Below are 27,734 nucleotides of genomic sequence, written 5' to 3'. Positions count from 1 at the left end.
GAAATGTTCACATTTATGCTTCACACTTTAATGAACTCCTCTGTGGGCAATAGCTCGATCAAGCTCATATTTGGGAAAAATAATCTACACAAGCGGAGCATCAAAAGTTATCCATATTTTTATTCCAAGTGTCACGGTCTCTGTGCGCTGGAGCTGCACATTTGACCGACATTTGTGTTAATTTGCACTGGTTAAGCACAGCATTGTACATGTCCAATGTGTCGCTGTCTTAGTTCTTAGACAATTGCGTTAGCGCCATCTCTGTAAAATGCAGAGAGCAGAGTCGGAAGGCCGGCGGCCCGCGAGGGCCGTTGGATGCCGCTTGCGGCTTTAATTTTTCTTGTTCTTCTTCAGCGCTTTGATCTCTAATTTGACCCCCTGAACATGCTCAAAAACTCACCAAACTTTGCCCAAAATTCAGAATCGGCGAAAAATTTTATTTTTTCTGGGCCATTTTTTTTTCCGTTAAAAAATGGCGCGACAGCGCCACCGACAAAAGTCAAAATACATTGCGCCTATGGGAGACGCCCCGAGGTCAACTTTGGCGTAAAACTACGAAATTCGGGACACGCATTCCTCTCGTGAGGATAAACAAAAAAAATCATTGTGGCCACGCCCCCAAACTTACCCTATGGCCGCCATCTTCCTTTGAAAATGAAAACAAGCTGAGTTAGCCATTTTGTTTACGTCAAACTTTGACGAACTCCTCCTAGGGCGTTTTGCCCACCGACTTCAAAATCGGCGTACGTCCTCTGGACAAGTGGGGCATCTAAAGTTATTCAATTTTTTGAGATACCTTTTACGGTCTGTGTGCGGCGCAGCCGCAAAGTTGGACAACTTATTTTGGAATATTGCAGATCTAAAAATTGCTCCCATTTGATCAAAACCAGTCCGATTAGGACCAAATTTGAATCAGTTGTTAAACTTTCTAGTTTGGACCAGTTTAGGCTGACAAAATTGACATGGCAGTGATAGCGCCCCCTACAGAGTGACCTTTAAATCAACATTGAAGGTCAAAAATTAGTTTTACCAAAATTGTCTAAACTTTACCCAAAATTCTATTTTGCCGTCCCGATCACAAAAGCCAATCACCAAAATGCCTAAATTTTTACGCCGTAGTCGTAGCGATGACAGAAACCTCCCATGTTATCCCTATGGGAAAACCACAAAATCTCTCAAATTACCACATTTTTATGTTTTACACTTTAACGAAGTCCTCCTAGTGCGTTTTGCCCACCAACCTCAAAATCGGTGTACGTCCTCTAGACAAGTGGTGTATCTAAAGTTATCCAAATTTTAAGGACAACTTTTACGGTCTTTGTGCGACGGAGCCGCAAACGTTTCCCAGAATTCTGACTATTTGGCCTTCAGAGTGGCCTATAAACAATAGAGTTTTTCCAAATGACATGATATTTTGAACAAAATTCTAATTTGCCATCCTGATCATAAAAGTATGAGAGCCAAAGTCATATTTTGTACGGCGTAACCGTAGCGTTGACAGAAACATCCCATGTTATCCTTATGGGAAAATCGCAGAATCGCTCAAATCACCACATTTTTACGCTTCACACTTTAACAAACTCCTCCTAGGCCGATTGCCCGATCAAGCTCATATTTGGGGAAAATCATCTACACAAACGGGGCATCAAAAGTTATCCATATTTTGATTTTAAGTGGTACGGTCTCTGTGCCGTGGAGCTGCAAATATACTGTCACAAATGGGAAAAACGCCAAATCCTTGAAATGTTCACATTTACGCTTCACACTTTAACAAACTCCTCCGTGGGCAATAGCTCGATCAAGCTTTACTTTGGGAAAAATCATCTACACAAGCGGGGCATCAAAAGTTATCCATATTTTTATTCCAAGTGCTACGGTCTCTGTGCGGCGGCGCAGCAAATTTGACTGACACTTGTGTTCATTTGCACTGGATTGGCCATGTCCAATGTGTCGCCGTCTGTCAAGTTCTTTTTTTATTCAACACACAATAAGGGCGCCATCTTTATCAAGTCAAAAGCGCAGAGTCGTAAGGCCGGCGGCCCGCGAGGGCCGTTGGATGCCGCTTGCGGCTTTAATATTCTTTCTTTCTTCTTCTTCTCGGGACCAACCCCCCTATTTTTCACCCAGTGAACATTGACGAAAAGTCACAAAAATGTTCACACCTCTAAAAATCGTGCCTCTCTACATTCTGGCTATTTCCCTTTTCTAAAATAAAAAAAATTGGCGCGTCAGCGCCCCCAAATGTACCAAAAATGCATTGAGAGATGGGAAATGACCCAAAAAAAATCTGATCGTAGAATCAGGAAATTTGGCGCAGAGGTAGATGGTGACAAGAGAAGTAAAAAATATTATTACGGCAACGCCGTCCGCCCAACCAAATGTTGGCCATATTGCTTCAAAAATGGCTAAACATGACTTCGGAGTTTTTCCAAACGTCGTACTTTTACGAACTCCTCCCAGGGCGTTAGCCCTAAAAAGCTGAAATTTGGTAAAAATGCTACTGAGGAGTGGGACATCAAAAGTTATCCAAATTACATTGATACCTCTCACGGTCTCTGTGCGGCGAAGCCGCAAACTGTAGCTAGAATTTCAGAAATCTCCCATATTTAAAATTTCTGCCGTTTGCGCGGATAAAGTCCGAATTGCGTCAAATTAGAATCAGTTGTTAAACTCTTTGCCCTAAACCTACTTGAAGTGAAATAAATTCATTTGGCGCCACAGCGCCCCCTACAGATTTTATATGGAGGTTAAATGTTTAGTTTTGCGAAATTATATGAAATTTGACACACAACTCAATTTTAGCATCCCCATCAAAAAAGTCAATGAGACCCATGTCATAATTGTTATGGCGTTGCCGTAACGATGACCGAAACCTTTCATGTTTACACTTTAGACTTTCACAAACTCCTCCCAGGGCGTCAGCCCTATTAACCTGAAATTTGGTGAGACTCATCTTCAAGACCATCAAAAGTTATCCACATTTTCATTCAAAGAGTCACGGTGTCTGTGCGGCAAAGCCGCACATTTTGCCAAGAATTCAAAATAAAATAGCTTTTTGATGGTAAAACAAAGGGGAGAAGATGTGACAGCGTCACAGATTCAGCAGTAGGCGTAATAAAAGGACAATTGGGGCTCCTCTTGCGGCGTGGCGGCGGCGTGGCGGCGGCGTGGCGAGGGCCGATCATTGCCGCTTGCGGCTATATTTTTTATTATTTTTCTTGTTCTTCTGCTTTTTGAGCTCTAATTTGACCCCCTGAACATGCTCAAAAACTCATCAAACTTTGCCCAAAATTCAGAATCGGCGAAAAATTAGATTTTTTCTGGGCCATTTTTTTTTTCGTTAAAAAATGGCGCGACAGCGCCACCGACAAAAGTCAAAATACATTGCGCCTATGGGAGACGCCCCGAGGTCAACTTTGTCATAGAGCTACGAAATTCGGGACACGCATTCCTCTCTTGAGGACAAAAAAAAAATATTATTGTGGCCACGCCCCCAGACTTACCCTATGCCCGCCATCTTCCTTTGAAAATGAAAACAAGCTGAGTTAGCCATTTTGTTCACGTCAAACTTTGACGAACTCCTCTTAGGGCGTTTTGCCTACCGACTTCAAAATCGGTGTACGTTCTCTGGACAAGTGGGGCATCTAAAGTTATCCAAATTTTAAGGATAGCTTTTACGGTCTCTGTGCGACGGAGCCGCAAACTTTTCCCAGAATTCTGACTATTTGGCCTTCAGAGTGGCCTATAAACAAAAGAGTTTTTCCAAATGACATGATATTTTGAACAAAATTCTAATTTGCCATCCTGATCATAAAAGTATGAGAGCCAAAGTCATATTTTGTACGGCGTAACCGTAGCGATGACAGACACATCCCATGTTATCCTTATGGGAAAATCGCAGAATCGCTCAAATCACCACATTTTTACGCTTCACACTTTAACAAACTCCTCCTAGGGCGATTGTCCGATCAAGTTCATATTTGGAGAATATCATCTACTCAAGCGAGGCATCAAAAGTTATCCATATTTTGATTCTAAGTGCTACGGTCTCTGTGTGGCGGACCTGCAAATATACTGTCACAAATGGGAAAACGCCAAATCTTTGAAATGTTCAAATTTATGCTTCACACTTTAACAAACTCCTCCGTGGGCAATAGCCCGATCAAGCTTTACTTTGGGAAATATCATCTACACAAGCGGGGCATCAAAAGTTATGCATATTTATATTCTAAGTGCTACAGTCTCTGTGCGGCGGTGCAGCAAATTTGACTGACACTTGTGTTGATTTGCACTGGATTGGCCATGTCCAATGTGTCGCCGTCTGTCAAGTTCTTTTTTAATTCAACACACAATAACGGCGCCATCTTTATCAAGTCGAAAGCGCAGAGTCGGAAGGCCGGCGGCCCGCGAGGGCCGTTGGATGCCGCTTGCGGCTTTAATTTATTTTGATACTGCTTCACTCTCTTCAGTGTGCCCTCTTCTTGCATTTTATCTTAAGATAATTTGTATTTGTTCCAAAAATGGGAGGTTACAACATTACAAAGTACAAGAACAGTAGGAAAAGAGAATAGAACAGAACATATCAAAATGATTAAAGCTAAATAACAATTCTAATTAAAGCCGCGGAGCGGCGATGATGGCTCTCGCCACCCGCGCGACCGCCTTTCCGTGCGACCGCCCCACTTGTCCAGAGGACGTACACCAATTTGAGGCCAGCGGGCCTAACGCCCTAGGAGGAGTTTGTTAAAGTTTGACATGAACCAAATTGCTGACTGAGCGTCTTTTCATTATCAAAGGATTATGGCGGCCATAGGGTTAGTCTGGGGGCGTGGTCACAATAATATTTTTTGTTTAACATCAGAAACAAACATAGGACTTTTAACAAGTTCTTTAGGCTATCATCTGTCACTGTCAGGCTATGTCAAAATAAAACTCCTTCTGTTGTTGTTGTTGTTATTGTTGTTTTATGGCGGTCGGCATCCAATGTATCTGTAAAAATACAAAGGCCTTTATTCTTTAGGCTTTATTATTTAGACTTTATTCTTTAGACAATCATCTGTCACTGTCAGGCTATGTCAAAATAAAACTCCTCCTGTATCTGTAAAACACAGAGGCCTTTATTTTGTAAGTGCCACAGGCGATCCAGGCACCTTCTGCCCTGACCTGAGCAGGGAAATAGGGAGAGAGAGAACCTCGGTGACCTGGCTGCACCCCCTCCTCCCTGTACCTCCGTTACCTAGCAACAGAGCCCCACCGCTAATGCTAACGCTAACTCTAATGCTAATGCTAAGACTGCGGCACGAGAGGAAATGTCCCATCAAAATAAAAGAGGAAGAGGAAGTGAAAGCATTCATTGCGCCTCTGCTGGCCAATTGTGAAAATACGAAAAATCTGCAATGCACTTTTTTCATGGCGTCTCGAGGAGAATATAATCTATGAGTTTCAATCAAATCAGATATTGAGTTTTTCACACAATGGGTAGGGGGCGCTATAGAGTAAATTTGTTACATGGGTATTAATTATTTCCACTCAGACCATAAAAACGCATTTGTGAGTGAAATATGAGCCTTTTTTGAGGGCGTGTTACACGGAGACCGTAAAGAATATCACCATTCTTTTGAATATTTATTAAATTTCAATGTCTTTAGATGCGAAAAGTGTTGTTTTGAGCTTGATCGGACAAGAAAGCTAGGACAAGTACGAGTTTGAAAAAAAAAAGTCAATCGTGGCGGTGCCACTTTGATTCAACATGGCTGACTTCCTGTTTATCATAGAGCGATGCTGCCAGGTGCGTTTTGCTCCTCAAAGGTAGCTCTATCACTGTCCCAAGTTTCATGTGCCTAGGCCAAAGATTAAGCGTTTCATGTTTTTTCTTTTTTGAACTAGCGACGGGCGTTCTCACAACCTCCATTTTATTCAAGTTCGGGCCGAGCCGATCGCGTCTTTGTCCCCATGTGTGACATTCATCAATGTTCAGGGGGTCAAAAATGTCCGAGTTGTGGTAAAATTACCATGCAAAACAATCTTGCCGCCACGCCGCAAGAGGAGGGGGCGCTAATGCGCCCCAATGGTCCTTTTATTACGCCTACTGCTGAATCTGTGACGCTGTCACATCTTCTCCCCTTTGTTTTGCCATCAAAAAGCAATTTTATTTCGAATTCTTGGCAAAAAGTGCGGCTTTGCCGCACAGAGACCGTGACTTTTTAAATAAAAATGTTGATACCTTTTGATGGTCCACCCCTGAAGATGAGTCTCACCAAATTTCAGGTTAATAGGGCTAATGCCCTGGGAGGAGTTTGTGAAAGTCTAAAGTGTAAACATGTTCTGGCGATTTCCCCATTGGAATAACATGGAAGGTTTCGGTCATCGTTACGGCAAAGCCATAACAATTATGACATGGGTATCATTGACTTTTTTGATGGGGATGCCAAAATTGAGTTGTGTGTCAAATTTCATATAATTTCGCAAAACTAAACATTTAACCTCCATATAAAATCTGTAGGGGGCGCTGTGGCGCCAAATTTATTTATTTCACTTCAAGTAGGTTTAGGGCAAAGAGTTTAACAACTGATTCTAATTTGACGCAATTCGGACTTTATCTGCGCAAACGGCAGAAATGTTAAATTTGGGAGATTTCTGAAATTCTAGCTAAAGTTTGCGGCTTCGCCGCTCAGAGACCGTGACAGGTATCAATGTAATTTGAATAACTTTTGATGTCCCACTCCTCAGAACCTCCCGAGTCATGCTTAGCCATTTTTGAACCAATATGGCCGACATTTGGTTGGGCGGACGGCGTTGCCGTAGTAATATTTTTTACTTCTCTTGTCACCATCTACCTCTGCGCCTCTGTCACCATCTACCTCTTACCTCTGGGGTCATTTCCTATCTCTCAATGCATTTTTGGTACATTTGGGGGCGCTGACGCGCCAATTTATTTTATTTTAGAAAAGGGAAATAGCCAGAATGTAGAGAGGCACGATTTTTAGAGGTGTGCAAATTTTTGTGACTTTTCGTCAATGTTCACTGGGTGAAAAATAGGGGAGTTGGTCCCGAGAAGAAGAAGAAGAAGAAGAAGAAGAAGAAGAAGAAGAAGAAGAAGAAGAAGAAGAAGAAAGAAGAAGAAGAAGAAGAAGAAGAAGAAGAAGAAGAAGAAGAAGAAGAAGAAGAAGAAGAAGAAGAAGAAGAAGAAGAAGAAGAAGAAGAAGGAAAGAAAGAATAATATTCCGATGCGAAAATAATGCTTCCCATTTTTCAAATATCATAAACTATACATTTTCGGAAAGCGCTCGCGCTTTCCTACCTCATGGTGTGGGTCCCTGGTCACTGACCGGTACTTTCGTTAATTTTGAGTGGGCTCCGCCCACTTTGTGTTTTTGGCCCTCTATACAGTAATAATGTTCAATTTTTGCATTACATGCTTATATGAACGGAACATGCAAGAGATGGGGAACGTATTCGTGAGCTACTTAGCGCAAATGAGTGCTTTATATGGGGATGATCATCCCAATGTAAAGTGCTCGTTTAGTGCGCACTTTTGCACGGGCTTCGCCCGTTTACAACGGTAATGTTCCATTTTCCTACTACTAATTAGTATGCACGGGGCGTGCATGAGTGGAGGAGTGCGTTAAGTGAGTGTTTGGAAGTGGGCGAGCGCTTCGCACTACGTGCGCACTTTCGCAGCCGTGCTTCGCACGGCCTTACGAAATTAATAGGCCTCTCGCCAGCTTGTGGCGCTCGGGCCTAACTAGAAACTTTGAGTGTCTGCGTCTCTCCCTCTCCCCCCATCTCCCCCTCTCTCCCCCTCCCTCTCTTCCCCCTCCCTCCCTCTCCCTCCCTCTCCCTCCCTCTCTCCCTCTCTCCCTCTCCCCCTCTCCCTCTCCCCCACTCTCTTTCTCTCTCTCTCCCTCCCTCTCTCTCCCTCCCTCCCTCTCTCCCTCCCTCTCTCTCCCTCTCCCCCACTCTCTCCCTCCCTCCCTCCCTCCCTCTCTCCCTCTCCCCCACTCTCTCTCTCCCTCCCTCCCTCCCTCTCTCCCTCTCTCCCTCCCTCCCTCTCTCTCACTCCCTCCCTCCCTCTCCCTCCTACTCCCTCCCTCCCTCTCTCTCAAATACCCAGGTAAAATAATGGATAATGTTGGACCTTTCACAATAATAATAGTATACTCTCTTGATTGTTTTGTATTGCTCTGTGTCTGTGAGCAGAGTTAGCCCGTGAGCTCCAGCTGAGCGTAGACGACATCAACAAGATCCGAGTGGAGAATCCCAACTCACTCCTGGAACAGAGCTCGGCACTGCTCAACCTGTGGGCCACCAGAGAGGGAAAGAGGGCCAAGAGTAAGCCTCACCTCCATCTACAGGGCCTGGTCATACAGCGCCTGTGCTGACCTAATGCTGTGGGCTTTGTGTTCCAGTGGAGAGTCTCTACGCCGCGCTGAAGAGCATTGACCGCATGGACATCGTGAACCTGCTGGAGGGTCAACCGCCACAGCCCACCAGACCGTCCCGGGACATGAGCCGGCGCAGACATCCCGACAGAGAGCATCTTTCTCCGGGTATGACCAACGGTAAGAGCTTCCACCTCCACCGCGCCCTGACCACCCCTGCAGCCTGGATTCCCACCCCAGATCTGCTGCATTTTTCACATGGGTAGGATGGTAATAAGGTTTGGTTCTGGTAGCTGTGCCAGGCAAAATATATGTATCATTTATTTATTTTGTTTTATTTATATTATTTTTTGTTATAGTTTTTAACCAACAAATGAAAGAAAGAACATTGATGGGGTTTAGAGAATCTACATTGATTTAGACTCGATGTATATGTTGTACATGGGGAAAATGTACATGTTCTACATGGTCTCGATGTACATGTTAAATCGATGTGTATTCTCTAAACCCGATCAATGTTGATTAATCGGCCGATGGTGTTTTATACAACTAATGCAAATTTTGAAAACTTTATTTTTATTATTATCTATATTCACCTTATTCTGCCATCCCACCTCAGTAGGTTGATTTGTGTTAAATGTTCAACGTTTATGAGCATCAACAATGAAATGTGTAGTCTGTATATAACTTATTTACTGTCCAGATTGGCAGCCCTATACAGAATACAAGCAGAAGGAGTAACACAATTAATGGTAATAACAACGGCAACTTTTGGAATAAGGTGAATACACAATAGCATAATGTAGAAGGTATAGAGTGAGTTAGCTGAAGATTTCACCATGGGTTTAATCTGCCTTTTTACCAAGAAATATACAGTTTCCTTTTACTTTTCTACATAAATAGTTGTTTCTGCATGAACTCCTGTGCGGTTGTGGTCTTGTAAGTGCAGTTTGGGTCAGATTATACATGTTAGATCATACTAAGGTACTGAGACATTTTGAGCACTTGTGCCAGTTTCTTGCCACTGTTCACGTTGGCAGGGCACATTTTTTGTTGACCAAAAATGTTCCTGGTCGACAACAGCCCTGATGCCTGGTGTCCACTGCACAATTTGTTGTTGTATAAGATTTGGGGATGTCACACTAAAAGTTGATGGCACACTGTGCAATAGTCCACATAATCAGTCATGGTTACAACCAAAGATCAGAGCAAATATCAGTCCCTAGCCACTGTGTGTTCTACCGATTAGCTGAGCCTATCAAAACATGCGAGCTGTGGTTTTGCATTTGCAGTTGCTAAATGAAAAATGAATAGGGAGATAATGTCCTGTCCTGAGCTCTTCTGTCGTTACTTTGAGGAGAGCCTGACTGAGACTGATTGTAGACGCAGAGATGTAGGCTCACACTGCTACCAAGATTCCAATCAGATCTGCTTAGTATAAATTGCAGCTCGTTTCTGGTCATATGACGGTTCTAAATGTAATCTTCGTTCCTGTCGAACTGAGATCTACGACACAATTTCGAGTCACAAATCAAGATTTTTTCTTTGTGCAGTGGACATACAGCTTAAGAGAGTCCACTGTTCTGACACTGGTAAACCATCCTCATTGTTGCCGGGCTATCCTCAAAAGCGGTCTAAAGAGCGGTTCCAAAGTGCCATTCTAAACCGAATTAGAGTTGCCTTGAAGTTAATAATTAAAAGGTTTGCTAACTCATTTAAGGCAGGTTAAATAAGGACACATGTACTGTTAAAGTATCATCTTTGAACCCCTTTAAAACTCAGGTTCAGTTTGGACTGGACCCGACACTGCTCAGGACACTCCTACTCTGCTTCCATTAAACTTGACTCAGAATTGCTATGTAAGTGCTATTCTAAGGGAGCCACATTGTGTTGAGAGTTCAGATTTCTTCAGCTGTGTAGAATATTTTGATATCACTGGGTTGACATAAAGCTCATTCGTGCCACCTGGTACTGAGGCCTTCTCTCCTTTTCCTCATGGGTCATTCACACATGCATCCTGTACATCCGGTCCACTCTACTTTCACCTCAGGACTCACTGTAGATGACCAGTCACTGACAGTGGTCGGTCAATTAGCAGCTGTGCTGATGTACGGATGCGTTTTGTCTCCAACATGAGTGTGAAAGGGTTCAGAAGCGTTCAGATCACAGCTCAGTGGATCTGTCTTCATATGTGTTATTTGTTTCGTGTTTCCGTGTGTTTCAAACAGCACTTAGGACATTCACTGTTTACATGCACGCCAGGATAACTGGATAAAAAAGAAAGGAGCACTACTTTCTTATCCACACTGTGGTCGCACAGTCACCTTAAAAAATGCAGGCATTGGCTGATTTTCATCCAGGTAGTCCATGTGCGCTGAAACTGGGGGGGACCTGCTCAATATTCTGCCCCTTCAATCTTACTGCTCTATGATCTCCCACTCCCTTGGGGTAAAAACACTCTCCTTTTGTTCCTGGTGTTTTTTGCCGAAAGAGTGGTATTCAATAAACACACCGAAGAGCACACATGCTAGTCTGCAGTGGAGGCACTGTAGTTCGTCATCTCCGCTGTCTCAAATGCCCAGTTTTACACAGCATCACTGAGCACCAGTTGTAATGGAGATGCTGCCAGGGCAGAGTGGGGCCACGAGCTCAGAGCCTAGTTGAATAGAGCCAAGTCGATTGGGAGGTGTACAGTTGGTTCAGTGTGTTAACGGCCAAAGGATTGAGACTGTTTTTTAAAGCTTGCTCTGTTGCATTTGAGAGAGCAGGAATAACACCTGCTGAAAACGGACAAGCTTCCCTCATTATCTCATCTTGTTAAGCTTTCCTCTGCCCTGCTTATACTATACCGTCCACAGTCAAATTAATTAATGATGACAATAATTATATTAAATGTGGCCTACCTTTTACCACACTGCTAATTAAATACATTGCCTACATGAGACAGACAAAAATTTGACAGACAAAAATTTGTTTTTATATTTTTACCTTTCTAATTATTAAATCAAATTATTGCAATAATATTGATATTGCAGTACTTGACCCCATTATTGTGCAGCCCTAGTTTGCTTAGATATATTTATACACTGGAAATGTTATATTTTTTATCTTAACCTAACATCGATAAACAGGAAACAGCTGATGCTAATGTGTGCTAGATTATTTTGCTATATAAGTCAATTCAGCATATAAATTAGCATTAGTGGAAATATGGCGGTTTATCACAAGCTTAAGTCATCCTATGATGAGAAATTATTATTTTCATCATAAGTGTCAAAAGAGCCAAAGTCAGCCAAACAGCTTCAGAAGCTACAACCGAGCAGGCCGTTACGGTCACTTATGACAGTGGAGACACTTGTCAGACTTGCATTGATCTGTGCCAAAGCGAACCAGAAGAAACAAGGCTACTGACTTTTCCAGATTTGTTAATGGGATCTTTGAAATTCAACTCATGACACCTGTATCTTAAATCTCAAATGTATATCCATTCTGAAAATTAAATTTAAATTGGATTGGGCTTTATCCAGTTTTCTTGACGTGCATGTTGTCATAGTGATTGTTTCTCTGACTAGCTCTGTAGCTTCCCCTTCTGTCAAATAAATACAAGATAAAACAAACACAGAGACATGTCACACCACTGTCCCATGATGCACACAGAGGTTAAGGCACAAAAAGGTCAAGAGCAGCCAACCCTGAGAGGAACACACTGGGCTCATGTTGATAGAGAAGAGCTTATGTGAGTGTCGCCCCCTGCAGGCTGTTGTTGTAGTGTGTGGTGTGCTCTTGTGTCTGTGGTTGCATGGGTAGTGCAGTCCAGGTGGATGCAGTGCACTGAATGTAGTGTCCCCTGACTCTGTCCCTCTCTGTGTTTCTGAACGTGTCATCTGCAGCCTGTAGCCGCCCTTCCTTCTCCTCTCTCCTCCTCCTCTCTGAATCAGACCACGCCGACCTCATGCTGACCTCTGACCCACACTTTACCTGTTGAGTTGCGCGTAGTGGTGCTGTGAGGGTAGTCTTGAGAAACGTGTAGAGCCCCTTGCTCACAGATTGTGTACCAGCACCCACTTGGAGGGGGAGGTGTCACGCTGTCAATACTCTTTCCTCTACTTCTGTCTCTGATCTCTGCCCTTGTGCCCTTGAGCCTGTGTGCATGTGCATGAGCTCATGTGTTTGCATGCACACACCCGGACTCACTCACCGCATGTGGAGTGAGTGTGTATGTTTGCATGCCTGACACTCGCAAGTAATTTTGTATTTTTTATTGGAGAGCTACTTGGTCATGCAGGTTGGTCATCCAGACAGAAGTCCAACTAGTACGAGTAGTGTTGGCACTGTCTCCCTCAGAGCACTACTGAGCCCGAGCTCTAGTGCTAAGCTCAGTGGAAAATAAGAGGTTCAGGCTAGTTTCACCCATAGCGGTTTCGTGTCTCTGTATCAGTGTCATGACCCAGGAGAGACCAGTGGCTTCTTCAAAACACTGTTGTAATATATATTAAAAGGGCCTGTCGGAGTAGTATAAAAAAATCTATATTATTCCAATTGTTATTTTGGATATACTGTATGCAAATGTAGACTATTTGGTATATTGTGTATATTTAAAACAAATTCATATGGCGGCAGTCTCCCAAACAAGGGCATAATTTTACAGTCCATTCACATTTTGTCCGATACCCAACAAGACATTACAGGCACATTTGAGAACATTCCTGATGCATTGTTAAACAATTGTCTGAATATTGTTATCGAGGAAATGCATAAAACATATTGAGATATTCATTCTTGTCAATATGGCCCTGACTTTAATTGACTCTAGTCAAGATAAATGGCACAAAATAAGAAAAAAAATGTGTCTGAAATATACAATCTATGCATTTTTCAAAGCATTTTTTTGTTTATTACCTATTAAATAAGCTATTGACAGGGTCACGTCTTTTCATCCAATCAGCTCGTAAATTGCCTGATATTGGAGAACTATATGGAAACAGCTGCATGGGGCTATCCCATACAGTGGGATGGACTAATGTTCCTGATTCATTGTTCAAAATCGGGTACAGGCCCTTTCATCAGAAGAACATACAGTATGTCATTAAGTTTTTCCAATGTGCTTAAGACTTTCTCAGCCACTTGTCGCTCCTGATGAGTCTCCGCTAATGGTCTAAAACAAGCCTCATTACTGACCAGTAGCATTAGAATCAGCTCGATTTGAAGTTTGGTACTCCAGGATTGTCCAAACATCAGTTCTACAAACCAGTTGGATTTGTTTCTTTTTTAAATTATTTTGATTTCAATAAATCTTTATTCATGGGTGCCATCAGAAATCCCCAACAAAAATGTATTATTAATATTTCACAAAAAAATCTGTTCATTTCAAGTTAGTAAGATAATCTAATTTAAGTGCTTTGTTAAAAATGTACTGTTCTGTACGGTACTCCAGTGTTGGGTCACAGCATCCTTGTCCTTACACACCTCCTGAGTTCTAAAGTCACAGCTTACCAGGATGACACTGCTCTCCATGATATCAAAGCCTTTCTCTGCCATTGCTTCTGAAAACAAGGCCTGTTGCAGAATTCTTGAAGCTTCCCCCACCACCTGTGCTGTCGACTGGAATTTGTTTGTGTGCTGATCCTGCGGTTCCACAAGACTCCTTCAGCTTTGACTGAGGGGGATTTATTGTAGCAGAAAAGCACACGTCTCATGAAGGCTCTGGTCATTGAAGAAGACCTGCTTCAATCACCAACAAGAAAAGCCGTCACTGTGATGTAGTATTATTACTTAGTAATATAGTTTGTGCATTCGAGCTGTGTTGACTGTACCAAACTTAGCAGTTTGACATTGTTTACATTTGAACAATACTTAAAAATGAGGTCTGAATGATTTTTTTTGTTTTCACACACATGTTATTAGTCCTGTGAGCAGATAGGCAGAGGCCCACACATAGAGAAAGTAGGACAGTGGTGTCATGGATCTATGTGCAGCCTCAGCACTCCTCATGAATCAAGTTACACTTCTGCTCTGCTACTCAGGCCCAGGCCAGGCCTCACTCTGCACTTGTACTGTGATTCAGTTTTTGTCTGTAGTAAATCTAAAGCACAGTTTCTGGGTGCACAGAAATCTGGTATCTATTCACCATATGTGCAACCTTCTCCAGCCACCAATCAGGTTGCAGTGTACAGACCTAGGACACATTCACAGAATATTCCTGAATGCACTGGTTGTGATACACCTTATGCAGAAATTTGGAGGTGTAGTTCTTGGTGAAGTGCAGTGCTCCAAGACTCATTTTGTATAATTCTCTTAAAAAAGTATAAATCAAAATAAAAAAGTAAAGCCCCTGCAGCTCACCCTGCAGACAGGGAAGGGAGAACGCACAGACAGACGAAAGGCCTACTATTCAAATCAAGTTCCAGACCTTTAGCCTGAGAGAGTACCACACCTCTGCTGCACACGCCTCTGCATCAGTTACAGAGTCTAACAATGTTGTTGTTTTTTAGTCCAAACATATGGTTCCATAATGTGAAGCAGCCAGTAGGAGTGACCTGAGTCCAGAACTAAAGAACAATGTTCAGAGTGATTTCTGACAATGAACAATGAAGCAGTGTGGGATTTGTGAACTGGACTGATGGACTGAGTGAGATGCCTGGTGCATGCTACAGCCTGAGCATATGAACCTGCCTTGAGTTCCAGAGGAGTGCATGTCTGTGTGAGTGGGAGGAGAGGAGCATGTCTCTGATGGGCTGTGGAGAACTTGGGTCTGGCTGGTCGCAGGAGCAGAGCAGCTTCTACTGCATCATCAGCTGATCCAACATGATCCTGCCCAAAGCTACCCTGAGCTCCTGCATCTGTGCTCCTCTGCCCTGGCCTGTTCTTGTGTCCCTCTTGGCCCCCTGCCCCCCCAGATGCCCGAATCCTGGGCAGGGGCACGTCCCCCCCCAGGGAAGAGGTGCTGTGGGGTGGTGCTAGGGAGCGAGGCGGGGGGCCGGGTGTCAGTGTGCCTCTCTGTGTCTCGCTCTAGGTTACGGGCTGGCCCAGGACGAGCTCCTGTCCCCCGCATCCATGCAGTACAGCCTACCCTCACCGCTGGGGGCTGAGCCCGACTGGCAGGAAGTGTCCAGCATGGACTGTGCGCCCATCGCCACCACCGAGGAGGACACACTGATGGAGATGTCTGACGTGCAGGTGTGGCCATCAGGAAACAGCCCCTCACTGGTACAGGTAGAGGACTCTTCTCTGGAGTGCAGTAAGGCTGACGACTCGGAGGGTCTACTGGGCCTGCCCTATGGTAGTTTGGGGCGACCTGCCAGCCAGGCCAGCGCGGCCAGCGGTGGGGGCGGGGGGCTGAGCTCCATCGAGCTCCCGGAGGATGACTCAGAGATGGGCGCAGACTCGCTCAGCACTACCACTCCGGCCTCATTGGGGGGCACCATCGCCGGCATGAGCTTAAACTCCATGGGTCAGGGGTCAGAGAACAGCTCGGAGCTGTCTGCGCTTACCGGTCAGACAGGAGACGGAGAAGGAGGAGGGACGCCGGGCTCAGAAAAAGCATCTCTTATTACAGGACAACAGCAACGGGTTTACGCACGTCTCAGCGAGTCTCCTGGACTCAGCTGTCTACCTGACCGCAACGGAGACAGGTGAGTGGCACTGCACTCTACAATCAGACTACAGTCAGCTGACCCATAACATTACCCGGACTATGTTTTAAAAACACAAAATGTTCACAGGCAGAGGCCCTCTCTTAATGCTTCCCTGGTCTGTCAATAGATTGTGTTTATCACAACACTTTAGAATCCCTAATCACTTTATTCCTGGGCTTATCCACATGAAACTAAAATGGTCACAAAGTTCAATGTCTTCTCTGTCACAAACTAAGGTATGTTATGGGTTATGTTATGAGTACAAAGGCCCTTTCCCATCATCTTAGATCATGACATCATCCAACATAAAAAGGCTAGACTCAAAATCCCTTAAAGGCACAATGGACGATTTTTCGGCGATTTGAGAACGCAGGCGGAAGTGCGCATGTGCACTCCCCCGTGCGGACTGATACAACACACACGTGCGTTTGTTTATTAGCGCAACGGAGCGCATCAGATCGCGCGTCTCCCGTAGATTTCTGTCCACTTCTGCATCAGCTCGAACTGTCTTTCTCCGTCTTCATTTTGCCCCGTACACTGAGGGAACTGTATTATGATAGATCCATGCGCTTAGGCACGCGGAAACGTGGGTGGGCACGAACCGCACGCGGCTGCAGGTGAGCGATAGGTGCGTTTTATGATTGATACGTGGCAGGACAAATGATTTATCCACGCCACGAGGAAATATGATAAAAAATTTGCTGAAAAAAATCGTCCATACCACCTTTAACATTAGGCCATGAAATACAAATGAAGGAATCCTTCACATTCATTTGTATGTAAAAGAACGTTTGATATCACTCTAGTTAGCTTCAGAAAAATATAATAGTCTGAGCAATGGGCAGAAATATCCATCTGATAGCATGAAGCTCTTTCAACTCCTGATTTTTGAGTTGAATTATGGCACCACTTTCTGAGGCAATTGTGAAAATATGAGGTCACTTTTGTTACACTGACAGAGAAGACACTGAACATTGTGCCAGTTTTTGGTTTGGTTGGATATGTGGATAGTCCCAGTAATTACAGTGATATGAACCACAAACCAGATCAACAAAAAACGGGGGGGAAAAGTTAGACTAGTGAGATTCGATAGATTCTGTTGTGATGCCACGTCAACACAACCTATTGTATGTTTTGAGTCCTAACACTTTGCTTGCAGGTGTAGTAACAGTAACAGTGGCAGTGGGGGCAGCGGCGGCTCCTTCCTGTCCTACCTCCAGGAGCAGACCGGTCAGCCCTGGTCTCCGGTGACGGATGCCCAGGCCTGGGTGGGACCTCAGCCTAAAGTAAAGCAGGCAATGGACGGCATGATGTCCTCAGTTCGGAATGCCATGGAGGTGGAGCACATGGCCCAGGAGTCGCTTCTACAGCCAGTGCGGGACATGGGCCACTCAGAGATCCTGCAGGGACACTTTCGAGGGACACAGCCGTTTGAGAAGGGCCTGGGCTTTCCTCACAGAGTTCCCGAGCTCAGGGCCTGGGAGCACATGCGCCTCAAGGGACAGGTACACACACCAGCCTCATTGCTGGATCCTATTGTTAATATTAACTTGACCATTTTATATGGAGTATATGAATATGGGTGGGGAAACCTGTGGAAATGTGGACTTATTTCTGAACTGAAAGAATCGTGTACTTATCATTTCTTTTTAACCTTACCACTAGAACAACAACAAAATATCAAGGAAATTAGAATTAATGTGAAGACTTAAGCATTGTGTTTTCAAAGGACACCGATTATGCAAAATGTACTTTTTTTGAGCTTTCACTCATGTTGTAGATACATTTTCTGTTGTTTTAGGAAAAACTAAACGTTTCGACTCTCATCCAAGAGTCATTCTCAATCTGCGAATGTAACCATTTCAACCATGTTCTAACATTGTTTCTTCATAAAAATCATACAACATACCAATGACGGTCAGGGCAATCAAGGCAAATCAGGCAATCAAGGCAATCATGGCCAATACAATCTATCTGTGTGTCACAACTATATTTAAGTTCTGAAATATATCCAAATAAATATATTGCCTCACTTCTGCTGCTGAAGTATGGCTGGAAGTCATGGTTTTAGTGAGCAATTCAATTTCAATTACATTTATTTTTATAACGCCCAAAATAAAAAAAAAACAGCAGTTGCCTCGAGGGGCGACAGTGAAAAACAGATTAACAATGTTCATAGGGACTTGGTAATGTCCAAGCATCCCTTGTCCTTAGACAAATGTCCCAAGGTCCCCTGTCCTTAGACCCGCCTTCTCAGTCAGGAAAAACTAACAAACCTCTTTGGGTCTCCGTCGGACGGACAGGCTTCAATTTGAAGATAGACAGTGGAGCTGGACCCACTCAGGAGGAGATTCTCTCCTCAGGGGGAGATTGGAGAAACTCATCATTGTACAGCATTGCATGCATCCAATGAATATTGATGAACATGCCAAGTCTGCTTGCCCATCCATAAAAGTAACCACACGCTACTGGAGACAAGTCTTTGTTTGTGGCCAAGGCTCTGTTCACTGTTTATAATGATTAGACATTAGTTAGAAATACAATCAATATTTTAATAACATAGAGCGCTCGTTTGTGTTATGACTTGAAGTTAAAACAAGTATTTTTTATTTATTTTTTCACATTTGCGTGCAAATCCACAAATATTGACGAACACCCCAAGTCATCTTGCCCATCCATAAAGATCATCGTTCGCTACTGCAACATACATACAACACAGTAGCATTTGGTTTCATTCATGCTAGTTTGATTAATCCTGGTTAGAAAATCCTCTCCCCTGTGACAGTCAAAAACATGCGTTCTGAATCTCCTTGATACCTGACGTTTTCTCGATCTGTGAATCTGAGAGTCCATAAATCATAGCTATACTCTAATACTGATTTCCATCACAATCAGTATAACTGCATAATGAGCCCCGGAAGTGAAATGCCAGCTTCAAACATGCTTTGAAATGTTTATGCTAAACTGTGTGTCATTCACTCTAACTCAATCTAGTCCCGTGGCAAACAGCAGAGATCCAAACGAAATGTTGTTTGTTATAAGTGGATTAACTGTCCAGGGTGCACCCTCTCTAATGTACATAGTCAATTCATGCTCCAGTTTTTGTGACTTCAAACAGTAATCAGCTGATGATTATGTTTCCATATTTTAGTCCAGTATTTTGTTTAAAAGAACATCAGAAATGTCCATGCGGGCTCACATGCGCACACAAACACTTTGAGGCCCAACATGGGCACACACCAAATGACAAATATAGCTGCATTCTGTAACCTGATCCAGAGCTGTGAACTTTGTGCTCCAACGGTCACACAGCTCTTTGGAGGACACTATCAGAAAAAAGATCTATAGTTCTCTGAAAGTCTTACAACTGTAATATTGAAGTCTGTGCGCTTTACCTTTGAATACACATTATTCTGTCTAGGAAGAGGGAGTGCTCTGAGTGTGGTTCCATTAGTTCTTAGCAGAGACGCTGTGAAGCCTGTGGTATTTAAAGAGCACGGGTCACATGGACATAGTGAGGGAGGTGGGTACAGGGGGTGTGAACACAAGTGGCTTTGGCAGCACTGGACATGAGTGAGAGGCTACTGCTGACAGGACAGTGAAGGACTAGGACCAACGACCAGAGGAGCACGCCTTCTGCTCGTGAAAAACACTATGAACTAAGAGGACAACAAAGGAGGAGAACCAGCCTTTACTGTTGGACTGACCCCGAGAGAAAGGAGCCATGTGGGCCCTGGTCACAGAGCTGCTCTTCAGCTTCGTGCTGCTGGCCTTCCTGGTCATCAGCTGTCAGAACGTGCTGCACATCGCCAGCGGTTCGGTGCGATCAGTTCTCACGTATATACACCGCGCTCTGGACCATGAGCTCGGGGAGGGGGAGGGCGTGGCCGATGAGGAGGAGAACGTGACCACCAGAGTGGTGCGCCGCCGAGTCATCCTCAAGGTATTTGACAGGGCTGCCTGTCCACAAGCTGCTCCGTGGACCAGGGTTTGGAAGCTGATTAGTGGGTGACAGGGCATGGTTATATGACGCCTGACGTTTCCTTTTGCCTAGTCTTCATAAGATTCCATCATGTGTTTGTGAACGCGTCACAACGAAACACTGGTATAAAGCTGATTCTAAGGCCAGAAGCGGCTGTAAATACCAACTTGATCAACCAAATCCACACAGTGCCAGTCTAATGGAGATCTTGTTGTGTACAGTTACGTGGCAAACCTGCTCTCCTCATTTCTATAGTCTACTTCCTTGTGCTACTATTGCGATAAAACATAAAACAACATTTAACAAATGTGCATATAAAAAGAATGCCAGCTTCTTAAAAAACAACATTTAAATACATTCTAACCTCCCCTTGAAGTCTATAGGCCTTATTCACAGCGAGTCAGTCCGATTGTCTCTTTTATTCTATTAATAGCTGGTTAGCAGGGCTATAGCCATTAAAAACAATTAACTGTTGCTAAGAAACATGTGCAATGAAAATTCCACCAGTTGTCTTTAGGGGGCTTCCCAAAACAAAAACTTAATCATCTGTTGTACTGCTGTATTTTCCATTAGCTGAGATCACTGATAGAGGTCAACAATGTATGGACTATCAGATCAAATCAAGATTGGTCTTGTAGGGGTCTGATTTTGTCACAACTGCTTTTATTACACAGTCATTTATATGTATTATTTAGTCAAGAATAGCCATGTTTTCACTGGTTTGCTTTGGAGCGCATTGATGTGAAAGTCCACTATCATAAGTGAATCGGGCCGTTTATGCCATCCAAAGTGGTCCCACAGAAGTACTACCTCACAAAGCTTGATATGCTTTAGCTAAGGACCACCACATCCAAGATGTGGATGTGGTAATCCAAGAAGACAAGACAGAACACAAAGAGTAAAAAGCAGATATTAATAGAAAATAATTGTGTTGAGCCCATATGCTTAGCTAAACAAAGCTAGCGCAAATTAGCATAAACTGTTTTCTGTACATAAAGAGAGGTTAAAACGTGGTGTAGAGAAAATTAAATAAATGCTGCAAAATCACCAGAAGTAGTTTCCTCTCTCTGGAAGGTCAGCAGCATGAAGCTGAAGAGCAGCTCTGTGACCAGGGCCCACATGGCTCCTTTCTCTCGGGGTCAGTCCAACAGTAAAGGCTGGTTCTCCTCCTTTGTTGTCCTCTTAGTTCATAGTGTTTTTCACGAGCAGAAGGCGTGCTCCTCTGGTCGTTGGTCCTAGTCCTTCACTCTAAATTTAACCATATCGAAGCAACACAGGTTGGAATTACTAAATGTAGTTTTGTGTCTTTATGAGATAGGTCTTATGATATAAATATAAAATGCAGGTCAGAGGCTCACATAGATCCCTTCCTCTGGACCCAGACCTGGCCCTGAGCATGGAGACGCAGGCCGCTATTAACTCTAACCATGCCCAAGCACTCCATGGCAACCTGGCCAGGTACCAAAGCCAGTCAAAACGTGGCAAAGAAGGTCACGTACCCCACCTTTAATACTACAGTCCATTAACATTTTTGGAACACTTCGACCTCAACATTTACAAACACTTTTAAGCATGTTTATGATTGCAAGAACATCGTCTGATCATTGTAATTGGAATAATCCTCAAAAATATTGATATATTTGCTTTAAGTAGATGAGGAAAGCAAATTGCTACGATCTCTTTACCTGACGGGTACATTTTTTCCAGGGTGACGAAGCAGACAATCTCCCCGGGGAGCAAGTGAGCGAAGAACAGTTCACCGATGAACACGGAAATATCGTCACAAAAAAGGTCAGTCCCACTAAGTACTTATTCTCTCGTCTCAAACATGCCATTCCATTGAACCAGAGCCAAAGACCATGTACACTCGGGGGCCTTAGTGATGGCAATGACAGGTTCCACACTGAGCTTTGTTTTAACTTAAATGTTTGACTAAAAGGCTTGAATATGTTTGCTCCGTTCAAAAACGCAAGCTAGAACTGATCAAAAATGAAGGAAACTGGCATTTTGTGATTATTGTGCAGCATCGCCGTTTATTTTACAGTCCATTAACTTCTTGCACAAAACTTCTGTAAACTTCAATAATTAGATAATACTACATATACTCTTAACGATAATAAAGGTTTAATTCAATTCAATTCAATTTACAAAAATAAATTGAATTGAATTCAATTAAACCTTTATTATTCTTAGAGTATATGTAGCATTATCTAAATATTGTTTGTGAAATAATACAAAAAATATATATATATATTTTCTGTCACATAATTTGGCAAACCAAGTGCTTAGAACTGCTCTGCTGCCCTCTACAAGCAGAATTCTTTTCACCATATTTGGCTCATTCAGCACTTCATAGCTTTCTTTAAAGGTGCTGTACCTGAGACCTCTTTTCTAGGGGGGACCTGGAACACATTGCTAAATCACGTGCAGAACACGGTGTAAAAAACATTTACACATCTAAAATAAACAAGAGTCATAATATAAAAAGATTAAAAACAGAACTATATTACGCTCTTTGTTTTTTAAGTGGAGCGAAAACCCCTCAGTGAAACACAATTTCAGTTCAGACTGGAAAGAGTGAAAGCTTTGAGAGCAGCATAGGAAAAGGCAAGGAAAAAGAGTATATAACGCTCTATACTTAAAGTGTGTTCAAGACAACTGGGCTTTATCACACTTGAAAAACTATTGAAATCTCTGCAAAAAGTGGATCTGAGTGCTTGTAAACCTTTGTTACAGGTTAAATCCGACAATATTTAGCTATTTAAAGCAACACTATGTAACTTTGTGGAGGTGGCCCATGGAAATGGAATGCAGATGAATTGTATAAGAACATTTACTAGGAAACAAGCGGGAGAAGGCTCCTCCTCCGGGCCAAGTACGAATCAGGTTTGTGGAGTGTCCACTCAAAATAAACACATAGGTTTTTATAGGTTTTTCACCTAAATAAAACTACAATCAGATGTTGGAACTCGTAACAATCAAATGGGAAATAACATACCTCCAGCTGCAAAAGATGCAGACATTATTAAGCAGTCTCATTTAACAAAAGTCTAATGTTATTACATGGAAAAAAAGTACAAAATGTTATAGCCCCATTTAGTTTTGATCAGTATCATGTCAAAATATCAACAAAACCATAGGACACCAAATTAAACTATCTTGGACAAAGAGAGTGAACCTGTTATTGGCCAACACTGGGCCTGGCCCTGTACATGTCATCCTTCACCTTCCTCTTTCTTTTTGCGTGGTTGTGACGGTCCTTTTGTGTTCTCCTCTCCGCTTGGTGTGCCGTGTGCAGACTGTGAGGAAGGTGGTGCGGCGGGGCAAGGGTGAGGAGGGGGTTCAGGACATGACAGAGGAGGACCCCAATGAGCTGGACCTGGAGACCGAGCAGTACATGAGCTACGCCATCCTGGGCCGAGACAGCAGCAAGGTGGGCTACTGACCGGGCCCCTCCCTTCTCTCTTAGATAGCACCCAGCGGACTCAACACTCATGTGCGCGTCAGCAGAGAAATGACAGAGGTGTGCTCAGAAAGAATGAGGCGGAAGTGAGGGCGGGCGTGTCAAACTCAACGTCCAATTTGTAGGAGAGTTTACAGCACAAAATTTGACCTTTCCTGAAAGGTTTTGGAATATCACATACAGGAAGCAGTATTATTGTGAAACTAATATTTTGTGTTGAAAAATGCATTTTTAATTATTTTCAAAATCAGTATTAAGTAGTAACAATAGTGTTAATCATACCATCCTTTTGCAGTTAGATATTATTAAACAGATCTGCAAATGCCTGACTCTTGTTTTTTGATAGTTGATATAGAAATAAAACATTAGTTTTTATTCTTCCAAGGCCTAAAACATATCAAAATCACAGATTTTTTGACCCATTAATCGAGATAGTCATATTTGATTGTGAGAAAACTGTACTGTTGCATCCAAAGTATCAAGTATTCTTTAGTATCGGAATCGAGGTTGAAATGTTAGTAGGGCTGCAAGATTAATCGCAATCGAATAAAAATTGCAATTTGAATGAACTGCAATTCCGTCATTTCTTCGACAAACAACAAAACATCCTGTCTTATTTTGTGCAAACAACTGCTGACCCTGTAGTTTACATCTGTACAAAGATGTCCTGAAATACATTTGATTATTTTATTAGTTTGTCAGTTCATAGGCCTATATCTGTCCTGCCTTCTTGTGAATTTTCCTGGAAGTGATCGCAATACTTCAAATGTATCAAAAATCTTATCCTAGTTGATACTAAAACTAGTATGGAAACTATATAATTAATAAGTAAACTAGATTATTAATAAGTACCTTTGAATAAGTAAAGATACTGAAAATATGAAAAAATATGTGAAAAAAACAAAACCTTTTTTAATCAATTATTAATCTCTTAACATAGTGAAGAAAATGAAAGCTTCTGTCATATATTTTGGAGTTTTCTGATGGAACAGGTTTGGTTGGTGAACGGGCCTTGAGTTTGACACGAGAGGGTGGGTCAGGTAAAGTTGAGTGAGAAGTGTGAGTGTGAGTGTCCTTGTGGCCCACATACAAATGTTCTTCTCCTGCATGGTCCCACCAAAGCACAGACATGTCCACTGGGAGAAGACTGGCTCACTGCAGCGTTTGTATTCTGTTCATGACATTTGTCTATATGATTCATATTTTCATTAAAGGCTCTAGTTCCTCTTCTGACTGTGTTCTCTGTCACACAAATTCACAACATGACTGTGCTTCACTCAAAGGTTGTCGAATTGGATGATTTACTTCGTAATAAACAATGTTAATAACAAAAAATATATAATAAACACACTGCTACACGGTGCACGGTCTTTACTTTTTTAATATAAACTAAGAGGAATTTTTAATATGATTAAGTTTGAATTATTTGTTCTTACACCAAATTCACTATTAAGGACCACAACTGCGATGCAAAGTGTTCATTGCCATGAGAGAAACACTACCAACTCAAATGTACAAAAATGGATGCAGTTTTGGGGCTTCTGGCGATGAGGGCTGTAGGCTCCTGGGCCTCAATACCCTCATCTAGATGAAATAGAATAATTATAACAATTAAAAGAGGGTGGGCGGAGGGGCACGATGTCATGAACACAGGTGTATGTGGCCTGGATGTTTAAATAATGTAGCCGTAGGAAGGGGCGTGAAAGGGGTGTGGTCCTGCTCCCGAACTTAAGATAACAAACTTATAATCATCTAAGGACATACAATATATATATATATATATATATATATATATATATATATATATATATATATATATATATATATATATATTGACATACATATACAATTTCAGATTTTCTTCAATAATACACTATGTAAATATTCTCCATCTATAAGCCTGTAACACGTCCGTTGTAACACGCAGCAGATTGTAATTTACATTTTTATTTCTGAAGTGGCTATGTGACTCAGAGTCTTAATGTTTCAAATAAACACAACTAAGCAGTGGGAAGTGGACGGGAATAGGGGATAGGTGAATTTTCTGAGCACTCATTATAACTCAACATAAAGGAAAATACAATACAATATAACAAGATGCATTCAAGTTGCATTAGAGTCTCCTTTAACATCTGACATTGATTTGAACACAATGGACCAGTCCAAGGTCCAGTTTTTTTTTTTTTTAATCTGAATATTCCCAATATCTAGTTGTTGTACCTTTTAAAAATCTCACCATAACAAACAATTACACAACAATGACTACACTAATATCACACCAAGCTGAAGCTAGCTCCTCCACATTGCCACTGGTCTTTCACACTTCCATTTTCTTTTTTGTTTTCACTGGCTGTCTTCAATTTTTCCTGCTCTTTCTCTCCCTTTCCTCCCATTATTAACACTCCCCTACACCCGACCCCTCTCATGTGGCCTCACCCCTCCTGTTCCCTCCCCCGTTGTAGCCCGATTCTGCTGATGTGAAGAGAGGGGCTCAGATAGTGAAATGTGCCAGTCTGCGGAGAGTTAAGCAGTGAGGCAGGCAGCAGGTACGCGCTGCCTCCAACCCCGTCTGATCACATTTAACCCACTGTCCACCCGGGTTAAATGTAAAGAGTGTGTGGGTCAAAAATGCTCACTTTGACTGAAGCAAATAACAAAAGAGAAAATACAATTCTCCACAAGGAAAATGAAGGTTGCATCTGAGCGCTAAAATTTGTAAATTTGGTCAAATAATCACCAGAACATTACAGAATACTGGCAGAAGTCTGACAAACCCCAGCGGCTGGGCCACAAATAAACAAGCAAAATAAACAAGTAGTAGTTAAAATTGTCAACTGGGACCCTGCAGGGGACAAGAACCTTTGGGAGACTATAGGAGATTGCATTAGAACTGAGTGACTTTGTTTTGTCTTCAGTAAGCTGCTCCAAAGTCTAAGCGATGGTGTTTGTGGGTTATTCATTCTCTGTCTCTCCTTGATGTATAAAACAAGCTAGCGTTTAATCTGCCAGATCAAATGACAACCCTAACCCTATGACAGAAACGCACACAGCTGAAGGAGACAAATAAATTAACGCTGTAAGAAGAGTCAACTGGAAAAGTGAGCATTTTCAAAAGAGAAGAAAGCCTTTGTTAATCTAGTTTTACTTATTACTGAACACAATTCATTGTTTCTTTTGCTTCTGAGCCTAAACTTTATTTTGTAGAGTTATTTTGCCTCAGTCAAAATGGATTTCATCTTTTTGGAACAAATCTAATCCAGTTGATGTGCCTTTAATTCAGTACTAATCATATGTTACACAACACTGCAATCTTACACCAAAACTACTATAAACCAACCCATATGCAAAAAAAAGCATATTGTTACTACTGAATAAAGCAGTGATTGCCAAATTGCAATTTGTTACAACTGACTGGAAAGGTACAGTATGCATGCAGAATCCAATTTATATTAGGATGATGTATATTCATGCACACGTAAATTTATTTTGATGGACTGACTTTTGCATGCTCTCCACAGCTAATGGAGCTTCTGCAGAGCACCACACTGTGCGTGTGTCGCCTTTCCAGTGACGCCTTATTTATGTGTGTTTGAATGCTTTGGCTGGTCTAGCAGTGTGTGTGCCATCATCACAGAGGACAATTAAATATAGAGTGTCCATTTTAAGACATGTTCACAGACTAATGGCCAAGCATGCTGCAGGCTGGTTTTCTCTGGAGTAACTACTGACTGGCCTTGTTCAGAACGTGCACTGACATCATCACAAGCAGGGCATACTGAACACTTTAAACACTAAATACTAGACGGAGGGCACCATTCTTATTCTATGGACAAACCACTAGAAACATTTTGCTTTCTATTGCAGGAACGTAACGCCTATGTTCTGATTATAGGAGTATCAGAGTATATAGAGTATCAGAGGAACGTCTCAAAGCAACAATGCAGCATGGCCTTTTGTGCAACCTACTGTTTACTTTTCAAACATTTCCCTAGATGCTTTTTTAAAAGTTAGCCTTAGCTGCTAATTATGCTTGGCACTTCCTGGTCTATGGGGATGCCGATGTACCGGGAAATTTGGAGCCCCTTCGACTGCTTAATCTTTCCCAACCCGGTTATACCACACAACCATCACTGATGGCAGTGCATTTTAAACAATATATTTTTTCACAATTAGCAAAAAGTTAGGATTAGGATTTGGGTTAGGAACAGTTCATTTGGTTAATTTTAGAGCTTTGGGGCAGATAAAATAACCGGGTCTGGGCAGAACTGCCTCAC

General features: G+C 42.5%; 1 protein-coding gene across 21 annotated transcripts in view; it reads left to right on the top strand.

Annotated features, from left to right (window-relative positions):
• Positions 1–27,734, top strand: part of ank1a (ankyrin 1, erythrocytic a) — a 185,442-nt gene that overhangs the window by 150,328 nt on the left and 7,380 nt on the right. For 14 of the 21 annotated variants that reach the window (XM_072434207.1, XM_072434206.1, XM_072434199.1 and 11 more), the window contains 7 exons: positions 8,200–8,331; positions 8,409–8,561; positions 15,394–16,012; positions 17,175–17,520; positions 21,705–21,788; positions 23,296–23,430; positions 25,923–26,006. In XM_072434207.1, coding sequence (XP_072290308.1) covers positions 8,200–8,331; positions 8,409–8,561; positions 15,394–16,012; positions 17,175–17,520; positions 21,705–21,788; positions 23,296–23,430; positions 25,923–25,994 — 1,541 coding nt within the window. In that variant the 3' untranslated portion in view covers positions 25,995–26,006. Of the gene's footprint in view, positions 1–8,199; positions 8,332–8,408; positions 8,562–15,393; positions 16,013–17,174; positions 17,521–19,547; positions 19,959–21,704; positions 21,789–23,295; positions 24,691–25,922; positions 26,007–27,734 lie in introns of those variants that run through there. The other 7 variants (XM_072434209.1, XM_072434196.1, XM_072434210.1 and 4 more) reach the window with 7 other exon arrangements.

The sequence above is a fragment of the Eucyclogobius newberryi genome, unplaced genomic scaffold (genome assembly GCF_026437365.1).
Source record: "Eucyclogobius newberryi isolate DKJ021-1_F unplaced genomic scaffold, fEucNew1.0.hap1 SCAF_6, whole genome shotgun sequence".
NCBI classification, from domain to species: Eukaryota; Metazoa; Chordata; class Actinopteri; order Gobiiformes; family Gobiidae; genus Eucyclogobius; species Eucyclogobius newberryi.
Note: the sequence above shows the minus strand (reverse complement) of the source record. Positions and strands in the feature narration are given on the sequence as shown.